The sequence below is a fragment of the Macrosteles quadrilineatus genome, unplaced genomic scaffold, assembly GCF_028750875.1.
Source record: "Macrosteles quadrilineatus isolate MER2022 unplaced genomic scaffold, UCM_ALF_1.0 Scaffold_2__2_contigs__length_208266976, whole genome shotgun sequence".
In the NCBI taxonomy this organism is placed as follows: domain Eukaryota; kingdom Metazoa; phylum Arthropoda; class Insecta; order Hemiptera; family Cicadellidae; genus Macrosteles; species Macrosteles quadrilineatus.
The window spans coordinates 23,213,112-23,240,451 of record NW_026542595.1 but is presented as its reverse complement, the minus strand read 5'-3'; the positions used below and the strand labels follow the sequence as shown (position 1 = coordinate 23,240,451).

The window sequence follows — 27,340 nt, the reverse complement described above, 5'->3', positions numbered from 1 at the left end:
TAATTACGTAAATCAGTGTAATTTGTAACTATGTAATAGTTATTTCATCGCTATCAAAACGTTTACTGTACAGGGGATTGTTGATATTTGTGTTATTTATGTAGTACAGTTAATACTTTCGATTGCAGTTTTAATATTCGACCGGTTTCGATTGCAGGCTTATTTCATGTCCTATCTCGCGTCTGTTTAGCAGCTCCACCAAGCTGGGCGCTGGTCGTGGTAATGGCAGCCTACTAGCTGTGCCACTAGACTAGAGTGTCCAGTATTTAGTGATAGTTCCTAGTCCGCGGTCGCGTGGGAATCACCCCCAGGAGGCGATTAATGCAGATTTAATCTAAGCCTATTTCGGATAGCCCAAGCCCCGGCCCCGGTCCACAACTACACAGATGTTTCTCATGCACTATTACAGTTACTAAGATTGGCTGCGCTAATCTCGCGCCGGATTTTGGGGTTAACTGGTTCCGACTTTCTCCTTCCCGTTATCATCTAATGTTCCTCTCTGAGCCTCTTGAGCATCCAATGGATCTGCATCTAGACTATCTAGTTGTCTAGCCCGCGTAGTTCGGCGAATACGGTGGAAAGCTGGGCGACATTTGTATAATAGTGTGTTGGGGCCTTGGTTAAGATTTCAGTGAACAAACCCAATAACATCACAAGTGACCATATTAACTGGAAAATATGCAGTCTGATTACATGCGTCAATAGATGAGAGTTAATACAAGTTTTTACAACTTGTAGTTATGATATAAAATACATTACATTTTTTTTAGAAAGCATTTGACAGAGAGTGGCCACAAGGCACAAAACCAAACCGATTTCTACAAAGCAATATTATTTAAACAAGTAAAGGGTTGTAGTTGTGGTAAAACTGTACGATTTTCCTATTAGTATACTTTTAAGTTGAAGCTAACGTATCTCACATTGCATTCCATTTGTTGAATTGACTAACAGCCGTGCTAAAATTTAATAATTCGAGTAACGAAGCCAATTCATTAGAAAATATCCGTAAAACGGGAAGAAACGCCTAAGAAGCGACCGAGGAAATCTCCTCTTGTTGAAATCGGGAATGAATGAATAACGAACATTTTAACAAAGAATAGGACGTAGTGTGATGCAAATGAGCTGCGGTGGATATAAATGAGATGGTGGAAGGGCATTAGACATGGTCTGTTACATCTTCCGACGGTGGACGTTGGCAGTAGTAGCAGCAGGACCCACTCACCACCAGGTGACGGTTCAAGGGTGTGTGTGTGTCCTGTGTTCTGCGCAGAGACCGGGACATTGCTGTAATAAAATCGTTCACAAAAGATGTGTAACTGCCTGGATTAGTTACAAACATATCAAACCACTCCACTACCAAGTAATTGTTAAGAGCCACTTGTACAGTTCAACTGTTCATGATCAGGTCAGCTACTGTAAAATCATAGGCTTAGTGACACCTTTTGCAGTTCATGATATACTTATGCTCCAGTCATTTCAAAATTCCGTAGTGTCGCTCACATTTGCGTATTGATGACATACGTCAAGGGACTGACTTATACATGAAAAATATCAAATCAAACCCCAGTTATTGTCTCTGAACAGCTGCTGTCCAGTCTATGACCAACCAACTACTGTAATATCACTAGCTAGATTATGCCTTTCGCCTTTCATAATCACTGGGCCATTTAATTATGCACGAGTCATTCTGAGACTGCAGTAGTGTCGCTCACATTTGTCCAGATGAGAGAAGTAATAAAACATTCCTGCGAGACGAACTAATTATGATTGAGATACATTAGACACGGTGGATTACAACAGCTCCAGACATTACCATCGTAGCAATGTTGAGAGGCTGGACGTGCTTTGCTTTGTTTCGGTACCAACATTGACTGTAAATGCAATGTACTGACTATTTATGATTTGGGTAACATAGTAATTGAGGACTCCCTTGTTTCAATAATATTTTCTAAATCGAAGAACCCTAACATGCTATAGAACCACCCAATCTCTTCCAATATTGATTTATCAAATTCGAAAGGTTTGATGAAATTGTGTTGGATACTCTGCTCAATTCAATTTTTAAACACGTGCACATCTTATTGCAAATTTCTTAGGCCTACTGACAATGGAAACGAAACAGCTGACCAGAAATTAAAAACCGTTTCTGTGTTTTATCAAATCTCAGGTATGAGTTAATTCAAATTTCCAAATATGAAAAATGGTTTTAAACTGGCCAGAAGGTAATAAGACAGGTACTGCAGGTAGGTATATAAGACGATTTCAAATGAAATGTCTTCCTGTTGCTGTTACGAAACCGTTGATAACCTGATACAGCGACAATGGAGAGTGCGTAGTACATGTGATACGATACATGTCGAAGACGACTCTTCACACCCCGTCCCAGGTATCAGGTGACGGTTCACATACACACAGGGGTTGTTGTACCTTCCCATCGGTGCAAACCTGAGCCTCGCAACACAACAGGTGCTAGAACATGTACAGAGCTTACTGTACATAGTGTAATGACAGTTCATTTTACTCTAGAGGGGCTGAAAACCCTTATACGTCACATTCAGTTGAAGACATAAATGGAAATAGGGGTGTACCAAGGGCAGTGTCAACTTAAACAACTTCGAGTTAACATTCCTACGCTAATGATCCTTCAACACAATTGCTAGCGTGCTCTATCGCAGATCAAAGTGATTGTTTAGTCTTGGCGGGGTTTGTTTGTTTTCCCGCGGTAAGTGTCGCTGCAGTATTGCACTCCCACACTACGACAAGTCCGTGACTACTTGCACTCGCACGTTGCAACATCTCGCACTGTCGTAAACAATCAAGCGTGAGAAAAAGCCAACGCACTGTATACGTGACTGTGTGGAGTAGTTGCATAAGTTGCGATATTTTTTAATTAATCGATATGGACTATGGGAATTGCACTTCTTGGTGTTTTAACTACCAAAAGAGAACACCATCAATCTCTACATGTCTAACGGTGTTACAAAGTAAATTAAAATGTAACCGTTGATATTAAAATTCCACCAAGATATTTACGAATACTTATTATGTTACATGACAGGTCCATCTTTACGAGGTGGACGGATACCTGCCTACCTGCCCCAGGACCGCGACCTCCGTCAGGTTGACCAATTAATTGCAATTACATCCACTCCGTGGTGCGCTGCATAAACAATTCGCAAACTGGTCGAAAGCCTTCATTTTTGACTGATTTGTTCAGCACAGAGGTATGATTATCAGAGTCGCGACCGGCGGAGGTAATGAACTTTGTGGTAAATACTTGCTGCGATAACTGTACTTGACCGGATCAGCATCCTGTGCCACTTACAGCCTCTCTGCTATTTGCACCTACGTATAGGTTTCCCGCGATTAGAAAGTTATGGATGTCTTGAAAACCCCACTGTGATTAACTATTTCATTGAATAAAGCAAAAAGTTCTGTTATTCAAACCATCAATCTGGGGGAAGTGTTGGATATCGAGAAGCATAGAGAAGAGAATAAAATTGTTAAGAGATTGTATCTTAATTTTTTTTTTTTTTTATCTTAACTTTAATTTTTGAAAGATCTTGTAATTTGGCACTAGGTTTTCTATTTTAATTAATTTATAAATCATAAAAAATACTTAATTTCTTCACATATAAATAAATACAATATCTATTTCAGTTAACGGTACATCGAGATATTGTACTATACTATAGTGTGAACTGTGGATATTAAGTAAATATTTCAACATCATTCACAACAAAACAAAGGTCACAATAAATCTTCACTAAAGGCTTACCGCAATTTCGTGCAGTATCGCAACCGTATTCGCTGCAATTATGATACAAGAACTTACCCAGACAGACAGTTTGCGTGTGGTCGAAGTCAGCCTACCCTCGGGCCTGGAGCCTCGGTTTGATCCAACAGGTCCATTACAGCAATAATCAAACATGAATACGAGAAGAGATTGTTTCTGCCACCACACGCAATTTTCAGCAATGGTGTAGTTGCCACTGGTTAATTATTATTGCGAGTAATCCGGTAGTTTGTGTGATTCGGGCAATCTCCGTCCCAGACGGTTGGTGGGAGTAGTGGCGAACGATGACAACCTCTACCTCTTCTGTACCTCTGGGAGTACGAGTAACGGGGGTCCGATGAGAGTCGCACAATTAAATACAATCATCGTTACCGGTAACCTTAATTAGCCCGCATCTAGGTTCAGATGTGTGTGAGCGGAGAACGGACATTACCTCTGCATTACAGAACGGTGCGCGGCGGCATCGGCAGTTGTAGAGGGATGGTACAGTAGTACTGTAAAACAAAGTTTGGCTGTAAGTACATTGATCTAAAGTATAGTATAGTATAGAACGATATTGAATCCAAACATACTAGTCTGTTGATTTTGAGGCTCTACTTTGTGTAGCAGACGTCAACCGTCAACGAAGTATATTGAATAATCTCTTTAGGTTTAAAGATGCCATGTACCCCAATAATCAGTTATTGTTGAAGTTGGCATTTGTTTTATGTAGCCCATCTGATTTATCGGTAAACTGAAACACGTTCTTGTAACATATTGTATTACCTATCGTAATATCCGTAATACTACTGGGAATATACCACAGTTTTATGTTGAAAATGTAATGCTTGAGCAAGTTTGTTGTGCACTTGTAAGGTCAGAACCTGACTGCAGGTGGTCAGATGACCTCTTGACCGTTCCCAACATCTGAGTGACGTTTATATCCTGACTCATACAACGACCGAGCTTTCCCACATACACATGTCAGCATGTCTCCGTCTCAGAGAGCGGCTGTGGACCGGTTATACATGTAAATCCGAGAGACATTCAACATTTACTTGACTCCTCACACAATACATTTACACGTAAGCTGGAGAAACCGTCTCAAAAGTAAAAAGTTGTAACTTGTTCTAGTTTAAAATAATGAGGAAGAGAATGGTAAATCCAGGAATTAGTAATGAATGGTCATTATTGTGTATCTGCCATTAGCTAATCAAATTGTGAAACAAATCGAGCGTGACAAAAATAATGAATCAAACTACAAACATTGCTACTTATAAAATTAGTTGGTTTACACATTGTTAACAATTTCATACCAATTTTGTTTCTTTTTTGCTGGACTTTTTTATTTTGAATGTAGTTTCAACAATGTGCCATGTAAAACAGGTAAAACTCAATAGGCAATAGCGGCACAGGTTATGAATGAACATAAACAACGTAGAGGTTAGTGATGTAATGCATAAGCTGTGGTATCAGCTAATTAGTCTAATATTTTGCCCTTTCCCAACGACCTGACCTCCCTTTTCCCAGCGATCCACGTCCACCAGACATGGCAGACCGTGTCACTTGTAATTGTTATACATTTCTGTGAAAACATAAGTAAAGTTACACAACAATAATTAACTAAACAATCAAATTTGTATTTTATATTTTGACGGTTTTTCCAACATATTTGTTTCTGTAGCTTGTTTCACATATTTGTTTTATTTTATTTAAGCCTCCTAGTCGCATTAAAAAAATATATATTTGCGTAAAGCATTCAAAATTTTATCGCATTCATTTGTACCGCATTCATGGAATACAGAATATTTCAATATGGCAACTAGTTTCGACTCTCTAAGTAGTTATCATCGTCAATGTTTCGCATATTTTTTCCGATCAAATACGATCAACTTTAGATTTCAGATAGGAGTTGGTGTCATCACTTAATTGTGGTGGGTTTTGAGTGTTCTTCATTCAGACTGGGACGGTGGCCATTTATAGGCATAAACTGTGGATGCGATACTCCCTGATGTGGATTAACGTTCGCACTAGTGAGTACTACGACGATCCGTAGTACTATCCTGATAATTAGACCAATTTGTCAATTACAAGGAAAAATATGGTTCAGATTCCACTATAAACTGTAGGTCCTTTAGTTGCCATTGGCTGTATGGGCTATCGTATCTAAGGAACATGTCTGCCTTAGTAACAAGACTACAAGATCGTGCCACTCATTTTACACTCATCTCTATTCATACTTGGCTTAAAATACATTCGTATGGCCACCTTTTCACAATAAAGTATTAAAGTACTAACCTTAGCCTATTTCTAACAAAATAATTATTGTGGACAATTTAATACTATAGGGCAAAGCCAAACTACAAAATAAAAACGCTCACATTGACCAGAAGCAAACATGTTTACTGAGGTAGGTAAATCGTTAAATAAATTAGTGCATACTATATTATTAACACACCTATAAATGATAAATCAGTTACAGTATTTCAAGAAGTGAAACAGGGGTGTACCTGGAGTACTATGTTTATGTGCAAAGTTCTTCGCAACAACTCTTCAAGTAAAGGCAAAAGTCGATACTTCCTGGCTTTTCCATACCATAGATGACATACTATTATCAGAGAAGGATTAACTTGTTTTATTAGTGAAAATACAAACATAACCAAATGCAGGTATATTATCCGATTATATTTTCTATTTGGCCAAGCTTGTACGCTTTTAGAAACGAAATTGTTAAGTACAGGATATATCCATCATTGTGTGGTGTCCAGTCATTGTACTTTGTACACTGTACAGCCACAATTGACATTACAATCTACGCATAGAACCCTTTGATTCCATATCATAAAATAGCTTTGTAATAAATAAAACGTAATACTGTACAATTGTGTTGTACAATATCTGTAATATTTACTCCCACAATATGGTGCTGTGAAAGTGACGTTAATTCTTCATGATTTTCCCTCGGATCGAATTTAATTGGATTATTGGTTCTCGCGATTTCTATGATATATTGTTTCGATGTGAAGCGGTGCCCTCCGGCTTTCGTTACTAGACTTACAACTTAGGGAGAAAAGCACATTTAGATTACGTCATACAGGGCGCGCACCATCATTGCATGCGATTCACTATGTTCGCAATTCAGTCCAAGTAGTGGAGTTTCAGCATTCGACGTGCGACATCGACGAAAGCTTGACCATTTCGGTCACTCTCTGGCCAATAGCATGGCCTTGCGCACGGGTTCGAGTAGATATGCGTCCAGGTTTCTCTTCAGTACATGCATTGCCGGTGGCCAAGTATCACATCAATGGCTGGGCAGCATGCCACTAACTCTTTATTGATAACAACTCTCCCGCGGATAACGAAACTGCAGTACTACAGTGAAAACTTTTTGTAAGGCTGACTTTTGTGTTACGCAGTAGTTGTAACTAAAGTAGATTTTAGGTAAGGCTATTAACCCATAACTCCCCATAACCCATAACAGGTGTTATGTTATAGCATAGATTAAAGGACTCCATTAATCTATGCGTATAGCCTAGCAAAGTTCTAAAGGCTAGATTTTTGCCTAGTGTGGGTGTCCCATTGGTGGGTTTGCGCCCATGTATATGGTTCCATTTTATAGGGCCGTGTATTTCGGGCCGTATATATTAGGCCATATTTATATGGGACTATGTATAATGGGCCATGTATATGGGACTATGTATATGGGGCCCGCCAGTGACCGGATGTGCGTCCAGGCACGTGCTCACTTCGCTATAAATCAGGTTTTTGAATTCCAGCTTGGAGACGGCAGCAATTACTTTAAAGCGTTAATGCCATTAACCACATCACCAATTAAGAGTTATTGCTACACCTCATCCTTTTTCGACACAGAAAGTAATGGCCAACAACTATATAACATTTTGATTAAAATAGCGCTCTACTCTATTTTAGGAATACATCTTTTAAAATCATTATACCGTAGCCGGTTTTAATTTCGTCATATAATTTTCAATTTGTATAAATTCCAGCTAATGATTGGTTTATGTGTAAAAAGTAACAAAAATGAGTATGCATATCCTACTATGTCATTTCCACATAGCATTTTCCAATTTTGTGGTCAATTGTCCGATTTATTATTTTTTGCCGCTGAAGCCTTTTACTTACTCTACGACAGTTCTTTTCTGATAAGCAAGTTTCTGTAATTTGAGCCGTCATATGTATTGGAAAGTTCCTGTGGACTGAACACGTGCATGCATTACTATGGCGCCGTGGTGGTGAAATTGTGTCCATCATGCAACAAACATCTGACTTAGCGTCGCGACAGAATCAGCAGGTGCAGCGCAGTCAGCAGTCAGCAGTCAGCACTCTCGTCCGTGATGTCATTCACCAGGAAACACGCCAATGCGTGCAGTGGTTCCCTGTTATAATTTGTAGAGAATCTTATGTCATTTAAAACAAATAATATGCTTGTGTACCTGTAATCGTTATCTTCTAAACATATCCTGTACATAAATCTGGAACATTCCTAAACAACACCGTGTGTTTGAATTCGTCTATTCATTTTGGCAAGCGTAAAAAATATATATTTGTCGAAACAAATTTTCATACAGCAAACTAAATAAATGTTAATTGTCCGTACATATTTATAAAAATCTTCGTATACAAGAACTAACGTATTTTTAAAATTGTTAAATGGATATACTGTATTTTGATCTTGACTGAAAAGTACAGATTTACTTGGAATGTTCGTCTTTTTACGCGACATATTTAATATCAGTTATAACATTTTTATGGGGTTACTGGATACTCGTCTCCCTTCATATGCATATGTATTTCGTTCGTCAAATGTCACTTGGTTTGTATAAAGGTGCACAAATAAAGATAGATTATACGACAGAACACTACTTGTTTTCAATGTAGGCCTACTGTTCATTCCGACTAGAGCACTACTATCGGTGGTCAGGATCTCCTCCTCGAAAAAACTTTCCAAAATGTGTTTAGGTAAGTGCACTACCGTTTAGCAGCCATATTGAAGTTTGACGTTCGAATTACTCGATAGATAACCATAATCTGAAGAGGAAATTTCTACATTTCCTTAAAAAAAATCGTTACCACATGTAATTCTTTTCTGGAGGATCCAGAACTGTTGCTGTTGCTGGGCAGGAGCGGTTGGCTGAGGTGTATGGAAATGAGAGCCAGCCATTGACACTCACTTTCCCACAGTCACAGTACTATACCGTCCACCGTCGCAGCCCAGTGTCGGTGTAGTCCAGTTGAAGGTCAGCAGCCTCAGCCACACACACGTGCGAGTCAGCCTCAGTCACCGCTCAATGAAATGCCGCTGGAACGGGTTTCGTGCCAGATTCCAATATGAATGTAGTAGAGGCTGAATTATTTTAGCGATGTTCATCTTTGCAAATGAATGAAAGATGGAAAAACACTTCCAAAATGAATAACATGTTTATGATAAGACATGGACTCGGTGGGATGTTTTCTTTCGTCAGACGTCATTTCTTAAATGACTCCGTATACTATGTATTTTTCTCTTACATCGCATACAATGACTTTCTTTCTGAGCCGGGGTAACGCATCGTTAAACAGAGGAATTTTAGTAATTCCAGAAACGTCTATTGGTAGCAAGGAAGTTTCTTGCAATGGTCGCAGTTGAAAGTAGTTGTATACATGACTTGTACCTCCTACTTGGCTGAAGAACACTGCTCAGCGACTGTCCGAGTGTGTTCGGCATAACAACACGTCTTCAGCTGGTGGTCATTGCACTATCCCGATGGCTTTCCCTTTTCTTGCGTTGAATAAACGATTCTTAGAAAGTTCTCTTTGATGCACCTGCATTCTAAACTGCGGGTCGTCGTTGCATTGTAGATTGTTTTCAGCCGATTGTTCTTAGGTCTTAACACGTTCCCGGATTATATATTTTTTTTAAATAAGTGTTAACTTTTTAGAAATGCAGTTCAATCGAGGTGACACCATCCTTGTTGGGTCTCTGCAACTCCGAACCCGCCGAATTCATTGAAACGGCCATTACCAGTATGCCGTCTGGAGATTCACCAGTACAGTACAGTACTGCTGTATTCCAGCATGTACATATACAGCGGTGGCGGTGGTAATCGTTGTTGAGAGATACAGTGAAGTCTGAGGTGACTCAAGCCGCCTCCTCTACAGTTTGTCCCTGACACGGTGATTCACAGAGATCTTCGATTTGCTGCGATTGTGAACCAGATGGCGACACCTCTCCTCACGACGTAGGCTGACACTGTATCCGCCATCCGGTGCATAAAACATCACCTTCGACCTACAATAAACATCACAAACATGTAACTTCTTGCATGCATTCGCACAGTTAAACCTTGAGAAACCCCTACTTAATATGATTACTGTACTTGATCAAGACATAACATAGCTTTATATTATAATGTGAATTCTATACTGTTAAGTTATGCATTATTATCAGAGAGTGTTACTCTTTTTTGTACTAATGATTTAGTTACTTCTTGCAAAAGAATCATATAGGCTGTTTTTATTTTCAGCCGGGGGAGCAGTCAAGACTTTGTATTAAGCGCCCTAAACAACTTTCGTTTGCCTCTGACGTGGTAAGTATTGGGACATACTGTGTACTTTTAAGAAACTCAACACAAAAGTGTTCAGGGAAATTTCAATATATGCAGTAAATAATTGATAGTCCTTAGCCATCTACCACATGTAGATATGCTTAGAGATTATACTCTTTTGAGCTACACCAACACCATGAAGTACCTATGTGGCCAAATAGTGACTCACAAATATGGATAATGTAACGCTAACATGTCGTGAAGAATATAGTGGTTAGAAGTCTGGAGTTTACAGTCAGACTAATGAAGTCGAAGGGAGGAGAGGTTGTCAGAGCCATATAATTGTCGTCCGCAGTCCGCACGCACAGACCGCTAGCCGCTAGCATTGTGTCTTATCTGGCCATCCGTTCCGCCAAGTCTTGAACTAACGGTGCTGAGTCCCGCCATGTCGAACATCCAACATCCAGCATCCAATGCCAATTTATATATAAATCATATAATATAAAACGAATTACAAATATGAAATAGAGCAGAAGAACAAAATCCATGGGCAATTATTGAAAAAAAGATCCAATCCAAAATTTTTTATTCGACGTTCTTCATTCTTCAGACAAGTCAACATTCTTGATACCATCATCCAGCCATCCCCATCCATCTTTCGTTGTTTCTAAACTACCATCCACTATCCAACACAACACCCAGAATCCTTCATTTAAAATAACAAGATCTTCATTTCAACCCCTCTCCGAATCCCTTCATCTCCCATCTGCCATTTATCACTTATCACTTGCCACTCATAATGTTTCCACTCCATCATCCAGAACTCAAAATCTTTTCTCCTTTTCCATCCATTCTGATATACTGATAGGCGTTTGTCTTCTGGTTGCGTTTCCACTTCGTGTTGTCTTTTTCTAAGTTCATTACACAAACTATGAACTAGAGTTACAACTCCAAAATAATGAAACACCAATACCAAAAAAATTTTCACGCCCTCTATATTGTAACACAGCTATAAAAGGATTAGTCATAGGCAAGTGTATATGGCGAAGAACTAATGATTAACGATTCACAAAAGAGAAAGGAGAGAGCGTCATCCTTTATAACGACCGTAAAGTCAAGGGTACGTCGGTCATGATGATAGCCGTGATACGGACAGTGGAATAATGAGTTAGAGTTAGTGACATTATGCCTGGACGCGCCACGCTGCCGCAGCCTTCACTACATAAAACATCCGTGTTGTTGTGGCTGTAGGGGCGGAAATCCACACAGAGAAACCCGCATGAGTGCCCAGCTTGCGCGCGGTCCACGTCCGCTCCGGAACTGATTTCAATGTGCATTGTCATCCGTGATCAAAGGTTTATCCGGACAATGGTGTGAGATTTTAAGTCGAATCTGTAATGCCATGATTTACCATGGCAGTTCAGTGCTAATGCACTCGGTGAGACTTGTGAAAACACCTCAACATAGAAATAGGCTGTAAAAGTTAACTTGTTCCAATCCAAAACATGAGTTGGAATCTCGGAAACTTATGCTAGAGAATTTTTTTTAGATATTATAAAATTGAAATAATTTACTCGCCACCGACGCAATCAAACAGAATCAGATGAATAACGTCGGTTAAATGACGACAAATGCCAGGTAATAAATTCCTAAGCTGTGGTCGCTTTGGTGCTCAACGCCTACTTACCGCTCTCTCAATAAGGATCAGATTATCAATTTATGGTTTACTAAGTGTATACGAGTAGACCACCGATGTTTTGGACTATGGCACCAAGACTAACACCAAATTATTGTAATGGGGGCGGAGGAGGTAATGGAGGTTAACAACCGTTTCCGTGGAGGAGGCGGTCCAATTCCTCCGCGTCAGTCACAGTTTCAGGCACTATGCTCGTAACGCTCGGTAAGTCGCAGCAACGTGTTATTTATTTATGTTTTCTCAAAAAGAAGCCCTCTCCGAGAAAGCTCTTTGACATTCGCAACCTCCTTTCTACCTGTGTATACACCTCCCTCTATTTCAATGAAAGTATAAATCTTCTATCGGTTAGTGCACGAACCGTATTAATACTGCTTGTGGTCATCGAGGGTCTTGATAAAACTACTATGGTATTGTCAACCTACGGGACCTGTGAGTTAATACTCCAAACTACAGGGTTTCCAATAAGAGACGCTTGGTTATACCAAATTCAACTTGTAAATTTAGTAAGTTACATGCAATTAAAGAATACTCGTGTGATATCATATCCTACCTCTGTAATCGTGGTTTAGAAGATAGCCTATATTTATTAATGGACGAAGTTCTTTAAGCTAATATTAAATCTTTAGTATCCTAGCTTATCTATTCTTAAGCAATCTAGGGCAACACATTAAACGAAATTGTTACGGGTCATTGCAAAGCATGCCCTTTTGAGTGTTTATTAATGATTTGAAAATGGGGCACATCCAGCCAAATAAGAACTCTGATCCAAAAGAACAGCTTTTACATATATTTTTTAGTTCACAGATACAGAACTTATATGCCTTTCGAATTATGACTTTGACATATATTCATTTAACTCGTGTACACTAATTTTTGGACTTAATAATTCTCAAGCCCCCAGGTAGAGGTATAGAGCCATAATAGATTGGAGCAAGTGTTTCCCCATTAACACCCACTTCGCCTCGCGCGCAGGCCAAAACAAATTGCTGAGTTTTCACGGCTCCCACACGCATAGCTGACCCGGTTTTCTTAATTGCTTCTCTCTCAGATCTAAAATGATAGCGAGGTTATAGCACCAAGATGTAATTTAAGGAAAATTTCTTATTATATATCAGTTAAATTGTAATTATCTGAAAATATTAAGCAATACGTACTCTATTAAAGTTGAGTCGCAGTTTTCATAAATACAGTTATTATTGCGTCAATGTAGTAAGTAACTCAGTAAGCTGTATACGGTTAGTGAATTCCCACACAAAGAAAATTAAATATGTATCACCTGACGGAGAAGGGATGACCGTAACGAGGAAAGTGGGATTCTGTGCATCAAACACATCCCCTAGCATCCATAGGAGTTTCAACCAAATATCAAACAAATCGGAAGAACCTTACAAAGAACCGTCAAACATGTAAATTCCCTTTTATATACATAAATATATACATGTACAAAATACGAACAATAGTCCCGCATAGGCCGTAAAAGACCTGTGCGCGGGACGAGCTCTATTACAAATTAGAAATATTCTTAAAAAATTAAAACTAAATTAATCAAAATACTATTTACAACTAAGCTATGAGACAGCTACAGGAACAGTTAATGCTAAATAAAAGGTAGTCGAGTGAATGGAGTTGCAGTTACTGATATATGTACGCTAAATATTGTTTGGTGTACTTGTGTATAATTATTGTTAGGTATTGTATACTGAACCGATAAGTGTCTCAGACTGATCGAGCCCAATCTCCGACAGCCAACTGCTTACCGAACGTTTATAAACTGGAAGAGATACCTGTAGATCTCTAATCTCTGATGGTATATTCCTATACAAAAAATTCGCAATATAAAAAGCATTAGTAAGGTTTGCAGACTTTAAAACTCGGGGTACCTGCATACCTACATTTACAGCTCCTCTGGTGGAATAGTTATGTGTGATTGGCGTCACTATCAAATCTTGATTAGAGTAGGTACTGTATATACAAGTAAAGTTTTGATAAAAAGTTGACGCACCGAAAGTAATTGAGTGTTTTTGAATAACATTTGTAGGGAAACGCCTGTTGAATTGAAAAGCTATTTTAATAATTAGTTTTTGTATGACAAACAGAGGCTTTAAAATATTGCTACTAGCTCCTCCCCATACTATAATTCCATATTGAAGTACTGATTGGACAAATGCATAGTATAACATTTTTATTTCATTAATGTTAAGAATTTCGCGAACGTTTCTGAAAACATAAATTAATTTCCTAAGTTTTGTCTTTAAATATTCAATATGGGGTTCCCATCTTAACCTACTATCCAATATCACTCCCAAGTACTTGTAATGATCTACTCTCTCCAAATGTAAACAACCACAGGTTGTTTACACACCTGGATCTCCACAAACATGCATCACAAGTCTGAGGTTGGTGGGAGGCTTACTACTTTGTCTGAGGAAAATTGGCATATATTTTGTTTTTAAAACATTCATTGATAATACATTTTGGGAGAACCATTTTTGAATAAGGAACATATCTGTTTGCGCTACATTGAATGTTTGGTCCCAAGTATTACCTTTGAATATAACTGCAGTGTCGTCGGCAAATAAAAAGAGCTTTCCTGTGATTGGAAGTTTGTCTAAATTATTTATGTAAATTAAAAAAAGGGATGGTCCCAGCGTACTGCCCTGGACAACTCCATAGTCTATTTCACGTATATCGCTAAAATTGTTGTTAATAGAAACTAACTGGCTTCGTTTATTCAAATAACTACTAAACCATTTTAGGGCCAAACCACGAATTCCGATGCATTCCATTTTATTTAAAAGAATATTTCTATCAATGGAATCAAATGCATTTGCAAGGTCAATGAACACAGTCAATGCTTTTTCATTTCCGTTAATACACTCCGAAATATATTTATTCATAGCGAAGAGAGCATCACTAGTATTTTTACTCTTCCTAAAACCATACTGGCATTCTGATAACAAATTATTATCTTCCAAATAACAGTGCAATTGTATTTTGACACATTTTTCTAAAATCTTAGACATAACATTCAACAGGGATATTGGGCGATAATTGTTTAACTCTTGCTTTGTGCCAGATTTATACAAAGGAACTACTTTCGCTATCTTAAAACGGTCAGGAAATTGTCCTGAGAGAATGCTTAGATTAACTAGGTGTTTGAGTGGAGGTATCAGTGCCGGAATATTATTTTGTAATAAAATCGCCGAAATTCCATCTATACCAGGAGCAGATCCACCACGCAAATCCCTAATGCACCACTCAAGTTGGCTGTCGGTGACCGGCTCTAGCCGGAACTCATGTCTGACTCTGAACGCTGAATCGTCAACTAGCGGAGGTCCAGCCAGTTGCGGTATGCGACTGTTTCAATGTATACAGTATACAAGGAACATAATTATGATACCAATAGAAAGAATAGCTAATATACTATTAAAAAACTAATTAATAGATCGTGTTTCCGACTTGATTCCGGGGATCACCACCGGATTTTGCGGGTAAAATGAGCAAGTTGTGTTGGCAACGCTGGTCATCACTGCCACCGCCGCACAAACTTGCGGCGGGCCGCAGAGGCAGGATATAAGGGGCACCAAATACTAAAGACAGATTATATATGGTAGCCTACATGGAATTGTCTTCGTTCATTCTCATACGCGACTTCGGAGCGTACTCCTAGTTAGGCTTAACTTACACAAATATTTGTTTAATGTCTTACACGTACCTCATAGAAAGCTCTCGCCCAGCTAGTGTCTCTGACCTCGTGTTGTAGCCCTGCCTAGAACTCTTCCGCCTCAGGTTTTGGTTCCAGAAAATCTGAGAGAAAGTAAACTTGTCCAGCTCGTTTACATACATTTACCTGACTGAAATGCATCTGAAGTTAAATGCGAGAAAGTGCCAAGTTTAGTTTTCCTGGTAAACCGTTCATTTGAGTGGCACACGTAATGACCTTATGTAATGGAGGGAAAAACTCGGAAATTAGTGGGTCTGTGTGCATATAGATCTATTACCAAAGAAATACAAACCCTCTGGGGAAAGCTAAGATTTTACTGCATTCTGTCATACAGACTACAGAGTGTTATTTATTAACTAAAGGTAGAATTGAGTTTGCTATCTAAAATCAGTGGTTGTAGATGTGTAACGGTTTTCAACAGTAGATAAAAAATAATAATTTTTTTTCTTTTGTATCCTTACGCAGTAGCGAAGAACGGATATGTAGTAGTTATGAAATAAGGACATAACAATAAATGGGACTAATTATACAACTTACCAGTTTGGATTGAACGTCTATATGACTATAGTTGCGATATATTGTCATAAGAAAAGCATAATTCTATACACAGCTTTCATTAGGTTGGCAGTTACGTAACCCTGTTGGAGCGTACATAACCATGTGCACGGATATCACGTTACGATAAGTCGCTATACTGGATACAGTGTCGTCGGCCCTCCTCCCCCACCTTGCATGTCACGCTCTAACGGGACAAGGGTAGTTTTTGTTAATTTATTGAATTTATTTCAACAGGTAAACCAGATTTTTGCCGGTATTTCTGCAATTTTGTGGCCTTGCTGGAAATTTATATTCTATTTTTGTCCGACTAACTATAAGACACCTGCTGCAAGCTAACACAACAATCATCTATCACTGAAGTAATATTTTTCTCTCCACTAAGGGATCTTCTCACATTAAACAGTAGTCATAAAAAATAGTTTTGATTATCACTTAGTTTGGTTTGTGAGATGTTCACCTAGTTACAAAGTTTACGAAATTTCCTCAAAGTTTGTAAAGTAACGGCTACTTGTCAGTTAAGTTGAGTTCTGGACCATTTTACAAGTGTGATCACCAACTCAGGTTGTGCCCAAGGCGCGAGATTTCCTTGTTTTGGAGCGTGTGGAGGCGGTGTAAGGTACAACCCGATTATTTGAGCCCACGACAATAAGTTTGATAACACTTAATGCGCGGGATTGTGACTTAGGTTCCACGCAGTTTTTAAATTACAGGCTTTCATCGCGAGTTACTGTGAGGTCAGTACGACTGCTCGGTGCCCGCGCCCGAGTGATGGCGGGGACTGGCTCGCAGATCACACCAAATTACACACTTCACTTTCCTGTGTAAGAAAAAACTCGTCGTTGTACAAGTGTACAAACATTCTGTACATATGGTTTGATATACGTAGACATAACCATGCGCATTCTTCTTTATATATTAAAATTAAATCGATGAAAAGAATATAAGAAAATCATTGCTACACTACTTGTTATGCAAAAAATAATATAGCAACTCTAAATTTTTGTGTAAATCATCAGAGGGATGGGTAAGAATTAAATACAAATTAACTTTAATTTCATTTAGAAAAGGGTAATATACCAGTAAAACTGATAAGATACAAAACAAACACAAAAATTAACCTATTTTATTGTAATTCGTAATAAATGTTACTAGTGTACCTGTTGCTGGAATTCGAGCAATTGCGAAGCATTACAGGCGTTATTTTAAAACGAATAACAGTCATAATTTCCGATGACTTTAAAAGAGTCAACTCAAAGATTATGGAAATACTCACGATGTACATAAAAGTTCCATATAATCAACATATCAAGCTAGTCTTGTTTTTTTGGTTTTCTAAAATGTTTCTCACTCATCACCGCTTTAGGTTGTCCATAATAACGATTATAAATTAAAAACCAACATTATTTCTATTTCTTTTACTTGGTATTGTTCTACGACTATCCTATTTTTCCATAGTTTACAAATAGGCTCTATCAATGATTGCTCAAGAAATGCAGCACAGTATTAATTCCGTTTTCTTTTTAGTATATCAAATTATCCAGGCTTTCTCGCTTTTTCCCATTGTAACATTTACGCCAACCCAAATTCAAATAGTAAAAATATTTAATTTCAACCAATTCAGTAAATGTTTGTAGCACACGTTTCCTTAAATTTCCACTAAAATATTAACAGCAATGAAATTATCCAGCTGATCATAATGTAAACAAAATTGTTCTTTATTAGGATAACATGGGAAATTAGAAAGCCACTGGGGCAGAGCCCAAGGGACCTTTTCAAAAATGTAAGGTTAGGTTTCAATCTACACACCTAGACGAACATTTTGGTTTATAATATGTGGGGTTGAATCTTAAAACAAAAAAAAAAGCATTATTGTTCACAAAGTTGCATGTAGCGTATTAATAATTATAGCTTTGTAGAGTCTCAAATATGGCTGATAAACGTTTTGGTTGAAGTCAGTCATTTCCATTTTTTATTTCCATTTTTTATAATATTTGAACACCAGTTTATCAGATAAAGGCGTTCAGAGTTCCTTGAAACCGTGATTGTATTGCCTCGTTTCTTAAGTAATGAGTTTTATTTCATTACAGTATCATGAAATAAACATAAAGCCTGGCATTATTTCAGGATCAAAGGGGCTTATGTCAGAGTCATGCATTTTAAATTAAATATTAAATGTATAATGAAAGATTTGTTGCTTTTACCTCAGAGTAAATATACTTAGTATGTAGTTACTCTGAGCTTTTACCGACTGACAATACAATATAGTAGGCCTATATTGTTTGTAAGGTTCACTTGAACATTTGAAAGTAAAAAGTTGAAGTGAAGCGCGTATAAATTATGCAAAAAATATTACTTACCTACGACCGTAAGAAACCTTTTTATAAAAATATGAACTAAACATTTGCAGTAAAGTATAAAACAACAATTTTTGACTCCTTATACAGTACCGGTACATGTAAATACAGCGATAATGTATAAACACTGTGCATTTTAAATAGTTCAACAATATACATTGCGATAATGTAAATTTTGCATGATGCAGTGTTATCGTAAAGAAAACTAATAACGCTTAATTGATGTTGTTCAAAGGTTTATTGCGGACATTTTTCCGTAACAATGGTAAAATAATGGAGGCTCAATTGTTATAGCGATTTCCTCGACAATGGAAGTTTCCAACTGATCTCGCTCAGTGCAGTGAGTTTGTAGCAGATGATCAATAGATGATCATGTCACAGCCCGAAGTAGTGGTGACAACATGTTGAGTTGTGTTGTGCGCATGCGCCAGACAGTGTTAGTGTAAGTTCTGCAGGTTCCAACTACAGTTTGTAGTCCAAGTCTATTACACAGTTGGAGGTTAGAAGACACTCGCTCACACCGTGCGTTCAAGTCTCCGCCATGGAAGCTCTTCTTTTCGCGCTTGTTTCATCACTATTCCGCACCATGTTCGACAGATTTGTCTTCCATGTGAGTATTTTCCCACAGTCAAAAGTTTGAATATTTGTCAAGTAGACAATGTTTTTCACTGTAATTCTGTTTCATCCTCGTCCATAATTTGCATATTGTTTTTTTAACGGTCAACTGTCTGAAGGTAAAAGTACGATATTCTTTTTAGAAAAGATAAAGTTTCCATTGCAAAAGTATGCATTGGGAACAGTTACTATCGTCGTTGTATTAATAGATATTAGTTACACATTAAGAGTCTTCATCAGTAGAAGCCAGGTTGAAGTCATATGAACAATGTTAACCTTGGGTCCCCATATCTCATCAGCAAGTCGTTATTGCATTTTAATAATGCACAATACTAACAACGGTATGTATAGGTTATTACTTCTTAACACATGTTGACACAAAATATTATAGAACTTTCATCTCTAAATCCCACTTTCTACCAACATTTAGATGTAATCGGCTCCTAAAACGGGCGGTCAGCTTTAAGCCCTGTACACACCGGAGCGATACTTTATCGCTGGGGACGCGCGATACTATTCCTAGAATTTTATCTGCGATACTTGGGCGATAATATCGCAGAGAAAACAGGTGCTTCCACACCAGAGCGGGAAAGGGACGCGCGGGAAAGCCAGTACACCTCAGAGGGTGCGGTGGTTGTGAGACTCTAGTTGCAACAGTGTTGTGTTATAGTTAGTGTTTTTATACTGTACTGTGTGTAAACTTAAAACTATGACATGGTCTGATGAAGAAGAAGCTTTTCTGTTAACTAGCCGTGCTATTATAGAAGATGAGAGAGCAAGGAAAATGTGGGTATACGACATAAATAAAGAACGGCTGCGATTTGGCGAGTACCGTATACGCTCATGACCCAGTTAAGAAAAGATTAAACAAGATTCTACATATTCTGGAATTAATCAGGAATGTTTTGACAAGTTGCTGGGTTTGATTTCTGGCATTATCGAAAAGGAAAGTACCCACTACCGTGAAGAGAGTGCCGAAGAACGGCTAGCAATCACTTTTAAGGTTTTTTTTCCTAGGACGCTAGGCACGAGTCTGACTAGCAAAACCTTTACAATATGCTGTGCTATAGCTAATACAATATTGTATGAACTATTAAATAGTAATTGGAATCCTCGTCCTCATCAAACCAGTATTAAATACGTTATTCCGTCAGCAATCACCCAACATTGGATTGACATCGGCACTGGAAAAACTATTGATAATTCAAATCAAATGTTTAAGTGTTAAAATAATTAATAAATCCAAGACGTCTGAATGTTTGGGAATTCTATTGTAAATTCTTCAGAAAAACGTAGTTTAATAACAAATAATGAAGACGAACCCTATTTTAAATTTCTAGTTGCTAAAACGTGATATAAATCATAGTGCATCGGGTATGTATGAACAACTTCAAGTAAATGTTCGGTGATACACGACATGTTGTTGTTGTTTTTACACGTACAGAGAAAAGACAAAACTGAGTAGTTCATCGTTTGGCCACATTGGTATCGCCGCGATACAGCGCTGCAAACAGTGCATGCAGCGTTACCGCGATACTATCGCTACGGTATCGCATTCGCCTCGGTATCGCGTATCGCGGTTCGCTCTGGTGTGTGCGGCTCCATAAGGCTCCATGGTATCGCACGGACCACTGGTATCGCAAGAGAATTTCCAAGAAAAAGTATCGCGCCCGCTCCAGTATCGCACGGAGTATCGCTCTGGTGTGTGCAGGGCTTTAGCAACGCACGAGCTCTCGCCAAGATAAGAGCAGATACTTTGGGAATACACTGATGGTGCGAACTTTCGCCTGCCCAATGTCTAAATTACGTAGGGACGACGGATAAGGAAGCGATGGTGAGAGGGCAAGAAGGCGAAGGCGCGGCGACTTTCGCGGCCAATGTCAGAACCAGCAACCAACTGAGGCAATTAAAGCGGCCTTTCCAATCCAAAACACGCGGCTCTTACGTAACTGGTGTAGGCAGATCCGCAACTTGCTACTTTCTACTTGACGAACTTGATTGATATTAATGAAACCACTTCCCCCATACTTGGCGGATCCGATTAAGTCTGACTTCCGGACTGCTTAGGCTAAAAAGACGAAATACACTGCTTTGAACATGTCAGTTAAACCACCTTTAAGTTTGGATTGAAATTGTAGCATTTCTAAACACATTCGTTCCAAACGGAGTGTTGCTAAAATACTAGCAAAGAATCTAATTCTCTTAGGTCAAAAGTATTATCATACCACGCCCACTGGAACAAATTTACATGCGTTGATTGACGATGATGGTAATTGGTGGTAAGTTTTCAATAGGCGTTTGGAAACATTTCTCCAAGAAAACTCTTAGATGATTGACAAATCGGTGAAAATGAATATTTCTAATGTATGTGCTACAGTTTTATGTTACAGTATTAGACCTAAGTAGAACTTTATGTCTATTATAATTTTGACATGGTAAATTGTTTGCGAAATTGGTAACGCTGTGGTCCACTAAGAAAATACTAGGCCTATATATTGTTTTGAATCCATCCTGGGTTTGGCTCAAGAACACTTAGATAGATAAAATTGAATAAACAACTGGAACTTACACATTTTTGTTGGCCTGCAGCAGGATAATTTACTATTACAGTAAAGAGAGCATCTTTCTTCAGTGGATATAATATAATACAGTCCCCCTAGATACGTGTGTTTTATTTTTATTTAACACATTATTTAATAAATATAAAATTAACCACCACAAGCTTGAATGACATCACAACCAGCTTATACTAATCAGTAAAACGATACCTCTTACAATAGGACACAACTCGTTCCGCCAATAGTCTTTTCGCTCTCAGGAGTGGCGAAGAAAGCTTTCCTGGCATCCCACTTGACAACATTTTTGCTAATCAGCTTAGTTAAATTTCACTCTGAGGAAAGTCAAAGATCAACGCCGCGCCTCCGGAAGTGTGATTCCTGCCAGTTTGGTCACGGACATCTCCTGTTGCATAACTCTCTTGACAAGAAAAAGGGGTTATCAAATAAGGATGTAGTAACACTTCGGCCCAGTAACATTTCGGCCAAACTCAAATTTCTTAGAAAAACAGTATCACTTCGTCCCACTAAGTTGTCTAAATATTATGAGTTTACAAGTTTGTCCTGATTTACCAAAAGCTGCTAAATTAAGCCTCTTTGGAGTTGAGTAATAAGATGATTTTATGATTTATAGATATAAAAGAAATTTTCTAACATCTTCGTTTGCCTAATAGAGTCATAAAGGTCTTACAGTTAAATATGGATAGTTATCCAGAATGTGGACTCCCAGATTGTTCGGAAACGTCTTTTTGAGCAGCAAATCTCATTTACTCATTTCTTGCATGGCTTAGAAGAAGTTATGCCATATTATGATTTGGTTGAAACTCACGATCCTTTCCCATACATGGACAAGCTAGAGACTACTTCAACAATCATCTCAATTAATCCTCCTGGTTTCTTTTCTATCATCTTAGTCAGGCACACTTCCATGTGCCTACCAACCATCCCTCCCCTCACTCATAGGGGACAATTTCTCCCCTTCCTATTTCCTTTGTTTTTTAATTTTCTCTGCAGTCCACTTACGTGTTTTCTTTACCACCTTTAATTTTCAAACTCATGGTTTTTGCTTCCCATTCATCTATACATACGAGAAAACCTGACTTCCGATTCTTTGCTACTCGTCTTCTCCCAAGTTGGAAAAGACAGACAGATTGTTTGGGATCGTCTTCTCGAGTACTTAATCTCCTCCTCCTCGACCCACTTCTAGCATAGCTAAAAATGTATGAGTTTATGCCATTTTAAGAGTGGGATTAAAAGAAGAGACTGCATGGCAACCAAGAGATTTAAACAGGATTTTAACGATGGTGTTAGATTACTTAGAGACCTGTTATCATATTCCTGTACATATGATTTGAGAACGTCTAGCATCTAGGGTAGATCAAAATTCTAACCACTTAATCTAAATATACTGAATGGGTGTGCGCGTGAATATCTTCCCCCACCGTGCAAGGAAATATGTAATTGTACTTGACCAACCGTTCTTTTAATATTCAACCAATGTGTTTAGTCCAATCATAAGGTAGGTATAAATTTAATGTTCCAATTTTGAAAGCGGCAAACAGGTTATTGGTTAACAGGTTATTTTAAAAAATCGCACTAGCGGGAAATTATTATATATTCTGTTGATCATTGTTATTTCCTGCTATAGTTTACAACCGTCCGCATTGAGATGTGTCGACTATCTACTAACCTCATTAGCAGTCGCTTTGATGCGAATTGCCTTTACACTTCGATGTTATTTCACCTGCCGGCGTAACGTCCGCGTCACCTACTGTGATTGTGATTGGTGGAAAGTCGGTCGCTTCCTCAGTCGCGGCCCCTTTGTCTGCATACCTCTCCCTCGCCTTGTAAGGGACCTTAGCTCTCTCAGCCCCCGGCGCTTGGTGTCACTCCATCTGTGTAATCGTATGTTACGCTTACTTCAACATTATAGCCCCAGGTTTCAGCACGAAAATGCATGAACGTTTACAATTTAACGGTCATAAATACTGTAGTGGTTTTGTTACGGTTCGATACATTCAGTTAAAGTTCAGTTAGTGAACCGAACATGGTGTTGGCATACTCAGAGTTGCCGTGTATGTGCTGAATGTTTGACATTTCAATTGCTTAAGGTGGCTATTGACCACAACAGAATTTTTGTTGATACAAGAAGAACGGGGCACTCCGTGATTAGAAAAATGTTTAAATTTAATACTTAGAGATTAAATGACCAAAGGCTCAATTAACAGTTTCTCAGCATTAGCGGGCGATGCAGGAAAATACTAAAAGAAAACTACGTACTAAACGATCTACTCGTATTTAACACTTTGTCACAAGGTGATTAATGATGTCGTATGGGCAATAGAAAATGTGACTTTTATACAATAGTTAGCCTTGGAAGAAAACAGCAGCAGACCTTGAGACGTACGTTTCTAAAGTAACGCCTTTATAAATGTAGGCGTTGTTGTTGCTGTCAAACAAAGTAGTTTAACTGCCGCATGATGATTCATCACTGTCCTAGTATTCTATAGTTCTTTGGATGCTTACAATGATTACGGCAATTATAGATTAAACTAGATAGTAATATGAGGATATGGACCCCTAACCATAAAAATAACGAACAACGAAATAACACGTGATTTTACCCGCTCTTGCTTCTTGGCTTTATCCCTGCGTAACAACAACGATTGGTAACGAACTGTCCGCAACTCAGCCCAAAACGATGATTGCACCGAACCTCGCCTCCATGGAGCCGCTTGTGTAAATAACCCTGACAGGTCCATTGTGGGTCGTATCTGCTATCGCACGCGGCACGATCAGCGGATCAGCCGCCACCGCCATCACGGCCGCGCCGATGGCAGAAAGTAAGAGTCTGAGTTTATTTCGTGAGGATCATTAGTCTGCTAAGATTAGGGTGAAAGTGACTTGCCTCTCGCCTCTCGCCCCCGCTTGAGGGTGGGTGATGGTGAAGGACTAGGGTGAAAGTAACAGAGACATAAGCCTATGGCGTAGGCGGGAGTTCATTGTCCTCTGCGATCTCCTGTTCACCTGACACCTAGCCGCCAACAATCCACTTTCTTTTACTGGTCTGTATTAGATAATAATCAGTAGAGTCTTCATCAGTGGTAGCCCTATTGGATTTTAGGGAGAGCAATGTTAACTTTGTAACTGAAATTCTAAAAAAACTTGTTGTAAAATAATGATTGAGATTTTAAAATTAAGGTTTAGTGGTACTCTAGGGAGTCAAGATTTTAGTTTTGCCAGTTTCCTTCCACTTAATAAGTTAATGGTCATTAATTAAGCCTTTAATTAAATGAAATATTAAGAAAAGACAAAAACAAAAATAATTAAAATATAATTTCCTTATTCCCTATTAATCCACTTAATTATACATTTTCAAAACTATATCTTTATAAATAACACCGGCTTCAAATATGGTATGTGCTGTCAAATTTAACATTGCTCTTATGGGACTAAAATCTAATATGGCTACCACTGATGAAGACTCTTAAAAGCCGCAAATGTTTCCTATGTTTGCAACATGGCATGACCACAATAAATTTACTACCAGTACCGGTACCTAACAGAGTATGCATAGGTACCTCAATCCATTTAGTTATAGTTTCTTCTATATGCTTTATAATTAAATATCATACAAATACTCGCCATTACCTTATAGTGCATCATATGCTATCAAACACTGATTGTCAATATATGCAGCATCTTCAAACAACATACTGCAAGACATTATCCATACCTTGAGGATTTAGTAATTTAATTTCAAGTTTTGAAACGGAGTTAAATATAGTAGGTAGCCTGTTACTCTATTACGACATATTATTAATATTATCGTGTGGTAACTAAAATCTAATGTCCAAGTACCATAACATAAATCACCCATAAAATATGTATCATTATACAAATAATATTCCGAATTGCCATGAGCAGTATGAAGATCTAAACCACGATTTCATGCGAGGTTGGTTTTCTAAGTTGTGTTAGTAAAATTTCTAAATATAATTTGTTCACATGGAAAACAATGTTTCGATCGTTGTTTTGCCACTTCCCTGTTCACCAGTGAGCGACAGGACAATTATATAAAATTAGAGGGAAACAATGGAGAAACGAGTTGTGTAGAAAGTAATGTCGCTATGATAACAGTGGAGAAATACGCGGTGAACTACCGACGTGGCGCGGCGTCAAGACAATTAGAAGAGTTATTGCTGTTAACAATAAATGCTCCGGAGGAATCAAAGAAAGTAAACAACCCTGTAACTAAAGTATAATAACGTTTGTTTTGTGACCTTAGGAAAAGAAAGTTCTCAAACGTGAAAGTAAACAGTTAATGTCTCTGACAGGTGTTGAGTAGTGGACGATTACCGATGGTGTGTTGCGTGAGTGTGCGTGTGTCGGAGTTCCGAGAGGACGGGCTTGTGACACCTGACCCTCACACACAACGGGGGACAAGAAGAAAGTTGGGTTTGATCAAGATAACCTATAAAACAATGGACCGATCAACTTACTACCTGCTGGCCTATCCTGATAACATCGTCAGTGCCATATGGCGGTCCCCATCCGTATTCTACAGTGTACTATTTCTGTAGATTATTTATAACTTCAGTCTGCGTGCATGTATCGGACAGAAAACCTAATAATGTTTAAAATTATATTCAATTATAACTAGTAAATATGTACAAACATACTCCAAAGAAGAAAGTACTCTTATTAGAAATAAACTTACTATGCTATGTTTTTTTATTTAAGAGGTTGGCGGCCTCTTTAACCTTGCATTTGACCGTTCACATAGACTACAGATCCGTGCGTGGAACGTATCAGATCTGTAAGTCTATGTGAACGGGCTTCCTAAACTAAAATACCGATGTGGAAACCAAATATGGATCAAGAATTAGGCATACTGTACTATTTTCAATACATTTGTTATATATTGGGATATGAACAGAATTCATTTTTAAGAATAAAACTTCATATTTTTACTATATGTACTTAAACCACAACAATACTACTGTACTCATTTTTTATGATGCTAATATTTTATGATATGGATAAAAAAAAAAACATGTAACATGGTTAATCATAAAAATAAATATTTCACCCTATGTGACTTCCATGTTGTCCAACATTAGGCTACAGGGTTCCAATTTTAGATACCCTTAATTTTAATTTTAATTTAAATTTAATTAAATTTAAATTTAAATTTAAATTTAAATTTAAATTTAAATTTTAATTTTAATTTTAAGGCTACACCTTTGGGTGTTAATCTATTATCCACTAGCTGTTGTACCCGTGCTTTGCAACGGGAAGAGGACACAAAATACAAACATTTTTATCTTTACATTTGTTGTATAAAATAGATACTATATAGTACACATATAGGCAACCTCTTTTATAAACAAAATTCGACTGCACTTAAGTATCTGTCCTACACTAATTCCAATGAAAAATATGAAAATATCGATATAGGCTATAGATGATTCGATATATTCATTTAAATTAATAGTACTGTATCATGTCGGTAAAC

General features: G+C 38.1%; 2 protein-coding genes across 8 annotated transcripts in view; both read left to right on the top strand.

Annotated features, from left to right (window-relative positions):
• The window catches only part of LOC128985378 (desmoplakin-B-like), a 412,041-nt gene that overhangs the window by 339,941 nt on the left and 44,760 nt on the right, over positions 1-27,340 (top strand). The window lies entirely within an intron of this gene.
• LOC128985379 (trichohyalin-like) overlaps positions 1-27,340 on the top strand; it is a 115,619-nt gene that overhangs the window by 49,122 nt on the left and 39,157 nt on the right. For 2 of the 3 annotated variants that reach the window (XM_054404824.1, XM_054404823.1), the window contains exon 7: positions 10,300-10,362. The exons of the other annotated variant lie outside the window; for it this stretch is intronic. In XM_054404824.1, coding sequence (XP_054260799.1) covers positions 10,300-10,362 — 63 coding nt within the window. The remainder of the gene's footprint in view (positions 1-10,299; positions 10,363-27,340) is intronic. 3 annotated transcript variants of the gene reach the window in all.